The sequence below is a fragment of the Pongo abelii genome, chromosome 18 (genome assembly GCF_028885655.2).
Source record: "Pongo abelii isolate AG06213 chromosome 18, NHGRI_mPonAbe1-v2.0_pri, whole genome shotgun sequence".
Lineage (NCBI taxonomy): Eukaryota > Metazoa > Chordata > Mammalia > Primates > Hominidae > Pongo > Pongo abelii.
Genome location: NC_072003.2, coordinates 66001780 through 66013315, shown reverse-complemented (window position 1 = coordinate 66013315; position 11536 = coordinate 66001780). Strand labels below are relative to the sequence as shown.

At 47.6% G+C, this 11536-nt stretch overlaps 1 protein-coding gene across 2 annotated transcripts; it reads right to left on the bottom strand.

Annotated features, from left to right (window-relative positions):
* Positions 1 to 2426: 2426 nt before the first annotated feature.
* CMTM2 (CKLF like MARVEL transmembrane domain containing 2) lies at positions 2427 to 11343 on the bottom strand. 2 transcript variants are annotated; one of them, XM_002826504.5, is made up of 4 exons: positions 10781 to 11343; positions 10489 to 10647; positions 3605 to 3706; positions 2427 to 2783 (listed from the first exon to the last, which is right to left on the bottom strand). In XM_002826504.5, the coding sequence occupies exons 1-4, from the start codon at positions 11063 to 11065 to the stop codon at positions 2583 to 2585; spliced, it is 747 nt and encodes a 248-aa protein (XP_002826550.1). In that variant the 5' UTR covers positions 11066 to 11343; the 3' UTR covers positions 2427 to 2582. The 2 variants fall into 2 exon arrangements, with proteins under 2 accessions (XP_002826550.1, XP_002826551.1); XM_002826505.4 differs by lacking the exon at positions 10489 to 10647 and having other exon boundaries at positions 10781 to 11302.
* Between the last annotated feature and the right edge of the window lie 193 nt (positions 11344 to 11536).

Genomic DNA, 11536 nt, shown 5'->3' with positions numbered 1-11536 from the left:
CAGGACCCCGATTCACTGTGCCAAACGAAAAAAATTAAGCTGAGAGCTGAGTCATGCAAGAAGCCGCCTTTCCTTTTGTTCCTAAGCGGAGAGCTACAGATGAAAAGTGAAATATCCCCACAGGTAGCTGCTCTATGTTCATCTTATGTCAAATGCCAGTTTACTGAGCGCCAGAAGAAGACATCATTCACTCTTCCCCTACCTGCTCCTTTTCTATTGCAACTTGTGGATTCAGTAACTTGACTACACCCTTTCTCTTTCCCTTTCAGCCTGCTTTTCCCCTTTAAATGTTGAACCCTCAAAATCACATTTGGATGATTTGGAGAAAGGCACAGACCTGTTTCTGAGGCATTGTCCTTAACTGTGGCACATTTTTTTTTTTTTTTTTTTTTTTGAGACAGAGTCTTGCTCTGTCGCTCAGGCTGGAGTGCAGTGGCGCGATCTCAGCTCACTGCAACCTTCACCTCCCGGGTTCAAGCGATTCTTCTGCCTCAGCCCCCAGAGTAGCTGAGACTACAGGTGTGTGCCACCATGCCCGGTGAATTTTTGTATTTTTAGTAGAGACGGGGTTTCGCCATGTTGTACAGGCTGGTCTCAAACTCCTGGGCCCAAGCGATCTGCCCACCTAGGCCTCCCAAAGTGCTGAGATTACAGGCATGAGCCACTGGACCTGGCCAAAATAAACTTCTAAATCAACTGTGGCCTGTGTCTGATACTTTTTGGGTTAATCAATCCCCAAGCAACCACTGTTTTCTTTCACTGTATTTCTGCCTATTCTTGAACTGCTTAGAAATGGAATCATATGGTATGTTTCTATAATGTGAAATCCTTCCTTGTTGTATTCATAGTTTTTTGTTTGTTTGTTTTTTCCTGCTGAGTAGCGCATTCCATTTTCTGAATGTAGCACATTTACCTCCTTTTGAACATGTGGCTCTTTCTAGTTTTTGGCTGTTACGAACATTCTAGTATACCATTAATCTTGGCTAAATACACAGGAGAAGAATTCTGGGTCATGTGGCAGGATAGTGTGCATTTTTGAGTTTTTCTCTACAAAGCTAGAGGTAGGTGTGCCTCACACTGCCTGGCTTGCAGGGGGTGCTGTGAGGCTACAGAGGGGACAGTGGACTTGAAGGGTAGAGGAGCCTGGGGCCACCCCAAGTTCCAAGTCTTCACCCCTAGAGGCCGCCGGCTGCCCATCTCCCCACCTGAAGGACCTGCAGGGGCCTCCTTCCTCTGGCACACCTTTGTGGCAGCAGCTAAGCACGTGGCCTTCTCACAGCCTTCAGTGATCCCCTTGGCCCAAGTCATGATCATGTCCCCAAGGCTCAGTGAACCCTCCCAGCTTGTCTCCCAGGCTGGGCTCCGGGCTCCACGCTTCCTCCTACAGACCCCCTTCCAGCTCCTCATGGGTCAGTTTGGGGCCTGGCTTTCCTCTCATGGAGACAACCCTTCCCCTGCCAGGATGGCTGGACTGTCCAGTGAGAGCAGGGCCTTCTCTGGTGGAAAGATCTGCAAGGCCTACATGTGGGGACTCCAGGCCTTATGCTCAGGTCATCAGTGGAGGGAGACACTCCAGGTCCCAGAGGGAAACAGCCCCTAGGCTCCTCCTGTGCCAACCCTGCTCAGCCCGTATGCCAGCCTGACTCAGGCCCTTGGAGGCCCTGAGCCCTGAGAAGTTGACACCCCCTGCCCTCCTCACTTTGACCGGAGTGAACCTCAGTGAGGATCAATACTAAATTGCAGGCCGGGCATGGTGGCTCATGCCTGTAATCCCGGCACCCTGGGAGGCTGAGGCGGGTGGATCACCTGAGGTCAGGAGTTCGAGACCAGCCTGGCCAACATGGTAAAACCCCATCTCTACTAGAGATACAGAAAATTAGCCAGTTGTGGTGGCAGATGCCTGTAATACCAGCTACTCAAGGAGGCTGAGGCAGGAGAATTGCTTGAACCTGGGAGGTGGAGGTTGCAGTGAGCCGAGATCGCGCCGTTGCACTCCAGCCTGGGTAACAAGAGTGAAACTCTGTCTCACCAAAAAACAAAAACAAAAGAAAACAAACAAAAAAAAAACAAAACCAACCTAAAAACTAAACTGCAAGGAAGGCCAACAAACTTATTTTTCTCATAACAATTGCTTGGATGCTTTTTTAAAAAAGTAAAATTAAAATAATCAGTGTGAACAAAATGATCCTTTTGTTTTCTGGCTTCTTGTCTTCCTCTTCCACCCGTGCCCTGGCCCCCTGCCCCCTGCCAGTTGGTTGGGGTCACTAGCCGGCAACACCTACACTTCTGGTCCCCCAGGCCCTTGGTGCCCAGTAGCCTGGGAGCACTTCAGGAGCCTTGGCTCCTAGGCCCTGCCCTGGCCTTGCCCTCTGCAACCTGACAGTCAGTAACTTTTGCCGAATGAACAAAATAATGCTTACATCAACTTTAGGCTTTTAGAATCCATTAATCCATTCTTTTCCAAGCAAAGATAGTAATGAAAATGGAAAAGAAAACCATTCCAGAAAGAAGACAAGGAAGAGAGTGGAAACATATTGCTGTAAAATACACTGCCGTTTCAGACACCAGGAGCCTCCTCCAAGTCATTTCTTTCCCTTTGCTGGCTGTGGTGGCTTGGCAGGTTCTGGTGGCTTGGCGGGTTCTGGTCCCTTGCCCTCCTGGGGTCCTTTATCCTTTCCTGGAGGAGGAACCAGCATATGCTTTTTCGTCCTCTTGCCTCTGTAGTGGTTTCTTTGAAGACACACATCGATAAAAGCAAAAAGTCCAGCCACACCAATAAGGATCTGGAAAACAAAATGGTCCTCATGACTTTTGCTTTTCATTCCAAAGGTGGTGAGTTTCCCTCCTGGTTTCTCTTTCATCAGGGGGTGCTGTTTCACACGTCCCCCATGTCCCCTCAAATGTCAACCATTTCCGAGAGGCTAGGAACGTGCCTACTCCCTCAGCCTCTGCCTTCTCCACTCCCCTGTCCTGCCATCTCATCTCTGTTTCTTTTCTCTCTTGAAATCCAGCCAGAGTGGGACTGTTTGCCCCGGGGTCGGCAGCTACAGGAAGGAACTTGGGCTGGCTCCCCGGACATCATCTTTATTTAAATGGTGGTTCCATTGGAAACATCTGTCTACTTTACTTTTTTTTTTTTTTCCTTTGAGATGATGTCTCGCTCCGTCGTCCGGGGTGGAGTGCAGTGCTGCAATCTCTGCTCGCTGCAACCTCTGCCTCCTGGATTTAAGCGATTCTCCTGCCTCAGCCTCCCAAGTTGCTGGGATTACAGGCATGTGCCATCATGCCTGGCTAATTTTTGTATTTTTAGTAGAAAATACATTTTCTACTAAATTTTGTAAATTTCGTATTTTTGTATTTCACCATGTGGGCCAGGCTGGTCTGAAACTCCTGACCTCAGGTGATCCGCCCGCCTCGGCCTCCCAAAGTGCTGGGATTATAGGCATGAACCACTGTGCCCGGCCTACTTAACTTTTAAACTTTGCTTTGATCCCAAGATTTTTGTGAAAAATAAAGAAGCCCTTTCCTTAAACAGAGGACAACACCCATCCGCCAAAAGAGGTGAATTCAGAGCAAATGCACGGCCCAGCATGGAAAGACTCACCACAGCAAGTAAGTAGTGGAGATTCATGGATCGCCGACTTCTCACAGCAAAGACCACGGCTCCCACAAGGAACACACAGGCAATCAGGTCGTTGAAGAGGTCCTGAAGGTGGAGAGGTGAGTCAGCCTCAGCCAAAGCCAGGGTCCCCATCAACAAACACTGCACCCTGGCTAGCTTCCTCCAAAGGAATGATTTGCAAACTTCCACCTGATTTTAAAATGTGTGCATAAAGATAAACACACACCGGGCTAGGTGGACATATCTGTGGCCCTCCAGCTGGGCTTTTTAAATTGAAACCTAAAAAGTCCAGGATGCTAAAATGCCCTCATGCTGAAGCCTGTGAAGTCACCAGCCCCCTCTTCTACCATCTCTCTGTAAAATCACACATTTGGTTTCTGCCTATGTCTCCTCCCACCAATACTCATTTATTATTTTTATTTTCTACTTTTTGAGACAGGGTCTTACTCCGATTATGCAGGCTGGAGTGCGGTGGCACAATTTCTGCTCACTGCAGCCTCGACCTCCTCAGGCTTAGGTCATTCTCTCACCTCTGCCTCCTGAGCAGCTGCGACTACAGGTGTGTGCCACCAAGCCTGGCTAATTTTTTTTTTTTTTTGTATTTTTAGTAGAGACAGGGTTTCACCATGTTATCCAGGCTGGTCTCAAACTCCTGGACTCAAGCGATCTGCCTTCCTCGGTCTCCCAAAGTGCTGGGATTACAGGTGTGCGCCACAGCGCCCAGCCAATACACATTTAAATAAATACACAACTATAAAACGTCATGATGTCCCTCTTAAGGACCCCACCACTGCCTTTCAGCTCCGAGGACCAGCTCCCCTCTCTGGAGTCTGGGTGGGCTGCATTGGCTCTGATGGACTCTAGCATCTCATTGGGAGCCTGGCAGCTTCCTCTGCAACCCCCTGCCCTCGGCCTGACTTCCTAGACCCCTTCCCCTCTTTGCAAGGCCGCACCACCTCTTCCTTCCTCAACACTCCTGCCCATCCCCTGTGACTTCAGTCTCGCCCTCCCCATACCATATACTCATTTCCCTCCCGCTACTGACAAGGCATTGCCAAACTTCTCAGAGCTGGCCAAACCATGGCCATAGCAGGCTGGCTTCCTCCCGCATCTCTCCTGGGGCTAGAGGATGGGGTGAGAAGCAGCTGATCCTTCAGTGCTGGAAGACACCTGCCATTCCCCTTGGTTTCTATAGTGCCATTTCCTGCTGTTGTCCTTTCCTAGCCACTTTGTTTCAGGCCTTTTCCTTTTTAATGTTTTGAATTTTGATACATTTCAAATGCCCAGAAAATAATAGAACATCCTATCTCCGACTCCCACCTCCACCAGGCCAGGAGCCACTGACATTTAACAGATGTTAACGTCTTGCCAATGTCCCCTTTAGGCCTCTTTGAAAACAAGAAGTCCAACTTCACGGATGGAGCTGCAGCCCCCTCGCTTCCTTCCCTTTTCCTGTCCCTCATGTCTCCCTCCTCCAATTTTTGGAAGCTGATGTGCAGCTTTCCTGTCTGAATTTGTGCTTTTCTACATATTATATATTTATAAACAATGTGTACTATTTTGTGTATTTCAAAATACACTTTTTATATTTAAATAAAAAGTATCCTACCTTTCAATGCTTGCTTTTTGACTTTTGAGATTTATCCACATTGAGAAATATAGATTTATTAATTTTAACTGATGTAGCCTACTATATGAATGAACGAAATGAGACACAGTGTTTCTACCACTCACTGCAGTCTTGAACTCCTGGGCTCAAGCGATCCTCCCCACCTCAGCCTCAGCTGGAACTATAGGCGCCTGCCACCGTGCATTTAAAAAAATTGTTTCTGTAAGCTGGGTGCAGTGGCTCACGCCTGTAATCCCAGCACTTTGGGAGGCTGAGGCGGGCGGATCACCTGAGGTTGGGAGTTCGAGACCAGCTTGACCAACATGGAGAAACCCAGTCTCTACTAAAAATACAAAATTAGCTGGGCATGGTGGTGCATGCCTGTAATCCCAGCTACTCAGGAGGCTGAGGCAGGAGAATCACTTGAACCCGGGAGGCAGAGGTTGCGGTGAGCTGAGATTGTACCATTGCACTCCAGCCTGGGCAACAAGAGCAAAACTCCATCTCAAAAAAAAAAAAAAAAAATTGTTTTTGTAAAGGAAGGGCTTCCCTATGTTGCCCAGGCTGGTCTCCAAGTCCTGGACTCCTGGACTCAAGTGATCCTCCTGCCTTGGCCTCCCAAAGTGTCGGGATTATAGGTGTGAGCCACTGTACCCAGCCTATGATGTCTTCTGTTGAAGTTTTAATTTTAATGGGATACATAGTCTGTCTCTCTACCTCCCTTCCTCTCTGTCCACAAATCCCAGGGACATTTATTGAATATTCTATTCAACTGTTTTATAATGCTACCTCCGTCATATACCAAGTTGCCATATGTTCGTAGATCTATTTCTGAGTTCTCTTTTCTATTCCTGTATTAGTCTACTCAGGATGCCATAATATTCCAGACTGGGTGGCTTAAACAACAGACATTAACTTTCTCGCAGTTTTGGAGGCTGAAGTCCATGAGCAAGGTGCCAGGAAATTCAGTTTCTGGTGAGGGCTCTCTTCCTGGCTTGCAGACGGCTGTCTTCTCACTACATTTTCACATGGCCTTTCTTTGATGCGTGCGTGTGTATGCGTGTGTGCATGTGTGTGTGTAGAGAGAGAGCAAGAGGGAGAGAGTATTCTCTGCTCTCTTCTCATAAAGATACTGGCTAGGTGTGGTGGCTCACACCTGTAATCACAGCACTTTGGGAGGCCAAGGCAGGCAGATCACCTGAGGTCAGGAGTTCAAGACCAGCTAGGCCAACATGGCAAAACGCTGTCTCTAGTAAAAATACAAAATTAGCCAGGCGTAGTGGCGCATGTCTGTAATCCTAGCTACTCAGGAGGCTGAGGCAGGAGAATGCTTGAACTGGGAGGTGGAAGTTGCAGTGAGCTGAGATTGTGCCACTGCACTCTAGCCTGGGTAACAAGAGCAAAACTCTGTCTCAAAACAAACAAACAAAAGACACTTATTTGATCAGGGCCCCAATGTTCTGACCTCATTTAACCTTAATTACCTCCTTAGAGGCCCATCTTCAAGTACAGTACAGTGGGGGTTAGGGCCTCAGCATATGATTTTGTAGAGTGGGAGACACAAACATTCAATCTGTAACAATTTTATTAGTCTTCTTGTTAATCCCTGAGCTAGTACCAAAGCTTTATGGTAAATCTGATATCTTGTTGGGTGAGTCCATCCTTGTTAGTATTTTTTCTTCTTCCATAAGAATTTTAGAATCACCTTGTAAAGTTCCATGAAAAACCCATGCTAGGTTGAAATTTTATTTAATTTATAGATTAATTCAGAATTGAATTGACATATCTATGATAATAAGTTTTCATATTTGTGAATGTGGAATGTTTCTCTATTTACATTTTCCTTTGATGTCCATTAATAAAGTCTTGTAATCTCTACGTAGCATCTCACATATCTTTCAGTAGGTTTATTCTTAGACACCTTGTAGTTTGTATTGCTGTTTTAAGTGGTTTCTTTTAAAGAGCTTTTTTTTTTTTTTTTTGAGACAGTCTTGCTCTGTCACCCAGGCTGGAGTGCAGTGGCTCCATCTCGGCTCAGGGCAACCTCTGCCTCCTGGATTCTAGCGATTTTCATGCCTCAGCCTCTCGAGTAGCTGAGATTACAGGCATGTACCACCACGCCTGGTTAATTTTTGTATTTTTAGTCGAGACGGTGTTTTACCATGTTGGCCAGGCTGGTCTGGAACTCCTGGCCTCAAGTGGTCCGCCCACCTCGGCCTCCCAAAGTGCTGTGAGTACAGGCGTGAGCCCCTGTGCCCAGCCAAAAAATCCTATGTTTCTCATTGTTCATTGTTGGTATTCAGGAACACTACTGCTTTTGTGTCTGGTAACCTTGTGGAACTCAATCAGTTCTAGTGATTTGACTGTAGATTCTCTTAGATTTTCTGTGTAGATAATTCTATTAGATTTTTCCTCTTCTCATCCTCTATACCTTTTGTTTTTCTTGTCATATTGAATTAAGGTCTCCATCACAATGTTGAATAGAAGTGAAGCTAGTAAGCATCTCTAAGGAAATGCTCCTGAAGTGTCACCTAAAATACAATTTGTGTAGGTTTGGATAGATGTCTATTTTTATTTTATTTTATTTATTTATTTTTTGAGATGGAGTCTCACTCTGTCGCCCAGGCTGGAGTGCAGTGGCGCGATCTCGGCTCACTGCAAGCTCTGCCTCCCGGATTCACGCCATTCTCCTGCCTCAGCCTCCTGAGCAGCTGGGACTACAGGCACACATCACTGTGCCTGGCTTCTTGACACCTCTTTTATTATTTTTTAGACAGGGTCTCACTCTGTCACTCAGATTGGAGTGCAGTGGCACCATCAGTAGCCTTGACCTCCTGGGTTCAAGCCATCCTCCCACCTCAGCCTCCTGAGTAGCTGGAACAACAGGCATGTGCCACCATGCTTGGCTAATTTTTAAATTTTTTTGTAGAGACAGCGTCTCCCTATGTTACCCAGTCTGGTCTCAAACTCCTGGACCAAAGGGACCCATCCACCTCAGCCTCCCAAAGTGCTGGGATTACAGGTGTGAGCCACCACACCCAGCCCGACAACCCTTGATGGATGTTCTCACTCCATGTTCTGTCTCAATCTCTTTCTTATTTTCTCTCTCTCTGTGTGCTGTGTTCTGGGTAATTTCCCTATACCTTTCAGTTACCAGTTCCCTCTTCAGCTATGTCTGATCTGTTTTTGAATTCATCTATTGGCATTTTTATTTCAATAACTATATTTTCTATTCTAGACACTGTACTTTTAAAAAATCTGTCTATTTTGTCCTCATAGTGTCTTACTCTTTTCTCGGGACTCTTATGTCTATAATCCCTTAAAATATATTATTATTTTCAGACAGCTCTTCTATTATCTCATATTCTCAGGATTCTAATCCAGTTGTTGTGTTTGTTGATTCTTAGTAATGGGGATTTTTTAAAATCAGGTGTTTAGTAGTTTTGAATTATTAGTTCATTTTTGACAAGGTTTTCCCCCCACCCCCACTGTGAGAATCTCTTCATGCCTTGATTGTGATATTGCATTTGTTTCTATCAGGAGTCCAAGGATATCAGCAGAATGTCATGAGACTGGGATCAATTTTTATGGTAATTCCCAGGGATGAAGGTTTCTGGGCTGCATGAAGGTTTCTAGGCTGCAGGTAACAAAAATTCAAACTCCAATCTGTACAAAGGGCAGGCTTAAGGTTTCTGTTTCTCAAGGAAGACTTCCTCTCTGCCCACTCAGAGCTCAGGCAGAGATGAACATGTTTTCTTATTCCTCTGTGTTGGGAATAAGAAGGGTATGTGTCTTTGTCCATCTTTTCCCTAAGGAGGTAGTCTTTCCAGGGTGCTGGCTTTATACAGAGTTTTCAGTTCTAAATTCCCACTTTGCTTAGGATCAAGGCCTTATTTCCTGACTTGAGAGTGCATGAAAATCCATGCTCTAGGTTCCTGAGACAATACCCCTTGGACCATTCCCACTCATACTTTGCAGCTTATGTGATCACTGCCCTGTTTCCCATTTCTGGTGCCTGTGTGTTTTCATTTCTTTTTTGCCAGCTCATTCATTCAGTTAAAGCAATACTGGTTACATTTCCCCTGGTATTTTTAGGTAAGCACAGCAGGAAGATGTTCAGGGTTCATTGGTTTTTCATCTTGCTGGAACTAAAAATGTCTTCTCAGGCTCCTTGTTTAGGAACTTGTCCTCTGCCTGTCCTTTTACCTTGTCCTCTGCTTGTCCCTTTTCTGAGTCCTTATTTGGCCTTCCTGTCCTTTCTCCCTGTATTGAGGTCCTCATCTGCCTCACCAAGACCTCTGGATCCCTGGACCCTAATAGCTTTTAACAAGAAGGCAGGATGAAATGTACTCATAAAGCTAAGTTTGAAGCTTTTTTCTGCTACTTACCAGCTGAGTGACCTGGGGGCAAGTTACTTGGCCATTCTAAGCCAATTTCCTCATGTGTAACATGAGTGAAACAGTGAACAAGAGGGCTCTGGAGGCAGGCTGTGAATGTGCAATGAACAAAGGGACTTGGGAATTGGGGTCTTCATTGACTGGCAAGGGGTCAGGTGGGTGTGCCCTGTGGTTACACAGCTGATGGGCAGGGATTCAATTCCATGAGTCCTCAGGCATGGTGTCAAGCAATTTACATTTAATCCTCAGGAATATGACTGTCTCATGTTACAGATGAGGAAACAGGCTGGGAATGGTTTAGTAACTTGCCCAGTTCTGTCTCTTTCCACTAGACGACTGCTTTGGGCTGAACATCCTTCTGATCCAAACATCCTTTATAGGGATATTCATTGGAGACCTAATGCTGCTTTAGAAGTGATTTTTTTTTTTAATTCCCATTTTGTTTTATTTTATTGACTTATGGGAGAGTAATTTTCTTCTTTGAATTTTGGGAATGGGGTCCTTCTGGGGTGATCTCCTGTCAAGTGTGAGCTGGCACAGGAGTTCAGAGGAACAACTCGTGGCTACACCTCCCCTTCCCCTAAAGAGAACACAGGCTTAGGCCCTCTTTGACCACCAGGTAGGTAAGAGTTCCCCACTCTCACTCCAACACACAGATAGGCTCTTTTGGAGCATTTTCTGCCTAGCTACCCCTCTTGCACCCAGCTGCCTCTGCCTGGGCCCCACTGATGTTCTGAGTCCCTGACCCAGGCACAGATATGGGAGGTGAGGTGTGTCTCTCTGTTCGGTGACTTTCCAGGTGCCAAGACACACCTGATCAGCATTCTGGACTCAGGCACTCCCCATCACCCCTTACTTACAGAAATGGGCCACAGGATGAAGGGTATGTATCTATGAATGGCAAAGCTGTACAGTAAGATGAAGAAGCTGAAGATGGATATCTCCATGGTGATGATAAGCTTCAAAATGGGGTGCACGGTGAGTGAGGACAACAGTATCATTGCCGCTATTAGGCAGCCCTGCAGTGAGACACAGACACCTGAGCCAGCAGCAAGGGCCTCGAACCATCTCTCTGAGGACCCCTGGAGCCTACTCCTCCTTCCCCCCACCCTCGGCCAAGGCCCCCCACCCAGGGATACCAGTTTAGCTCACCAAACTCAGAATCTTCATCTCAGCGTGCCCCAAGAGCCAGAACTCTCTATTGCTGTCTTTTAATTCCCACCGGTAGCGGCGACACCCCTTCCTCGTGCCCACTTCGTGCTTGGGCTGCACTGCCTTTTGAGGTTTGTCCGATGGCTCCTTATCGTCCTTCACCGCCTTTTGAGGTTTGTCCGATGGCTCCTTATCGTCCTTCTTTACTTCCTCGGGTTTGGCCCCGGGTGGAGGTGGAGCTGACGCTGGCTGTGGCTTGGCCCCCTTTGCCGCCTTAGGTGCCATGACTGACTCGGTGTCCTTGGCTTCTCACAACTGGCCTGTTTCTTCTCTCTCCTGCTGTTTCTGGGTAGGCCAGGCCTACTAGAGTGCCTGGTGTCCACCGAGCGGCTCAGAGGGCGCGCTCAGCTAACTGCCAGGACCACCGAATGCCAACTCCCGCGCCCTCTCCACGCGCGCCCGTCTCCTCGCGCAGCTCCCATCTGCCCGGCAGCGGCCGGATCCGCCCACCCTTCACGCGCCGGGCCCTGACGGGCCCCAACTCCGTTCCCAACCCGCCGGTCCCACCTCCGCCCGGAGCTGCCCTCGCGGTCCCATCCCAGCGTCTCCAGGTGGCCCCAGGTCTGTAAGCCGCCGCTCCGCTGCGGGGTCGGGGGGCTGCAAGCACCGGGTCACGGCCCTGAGCTCCGCGGGCGCAGTGCCAAGCGCAGGAAAATACAACGCGACTTTCACACAAGGCAACTAGAGGAAGCAGGT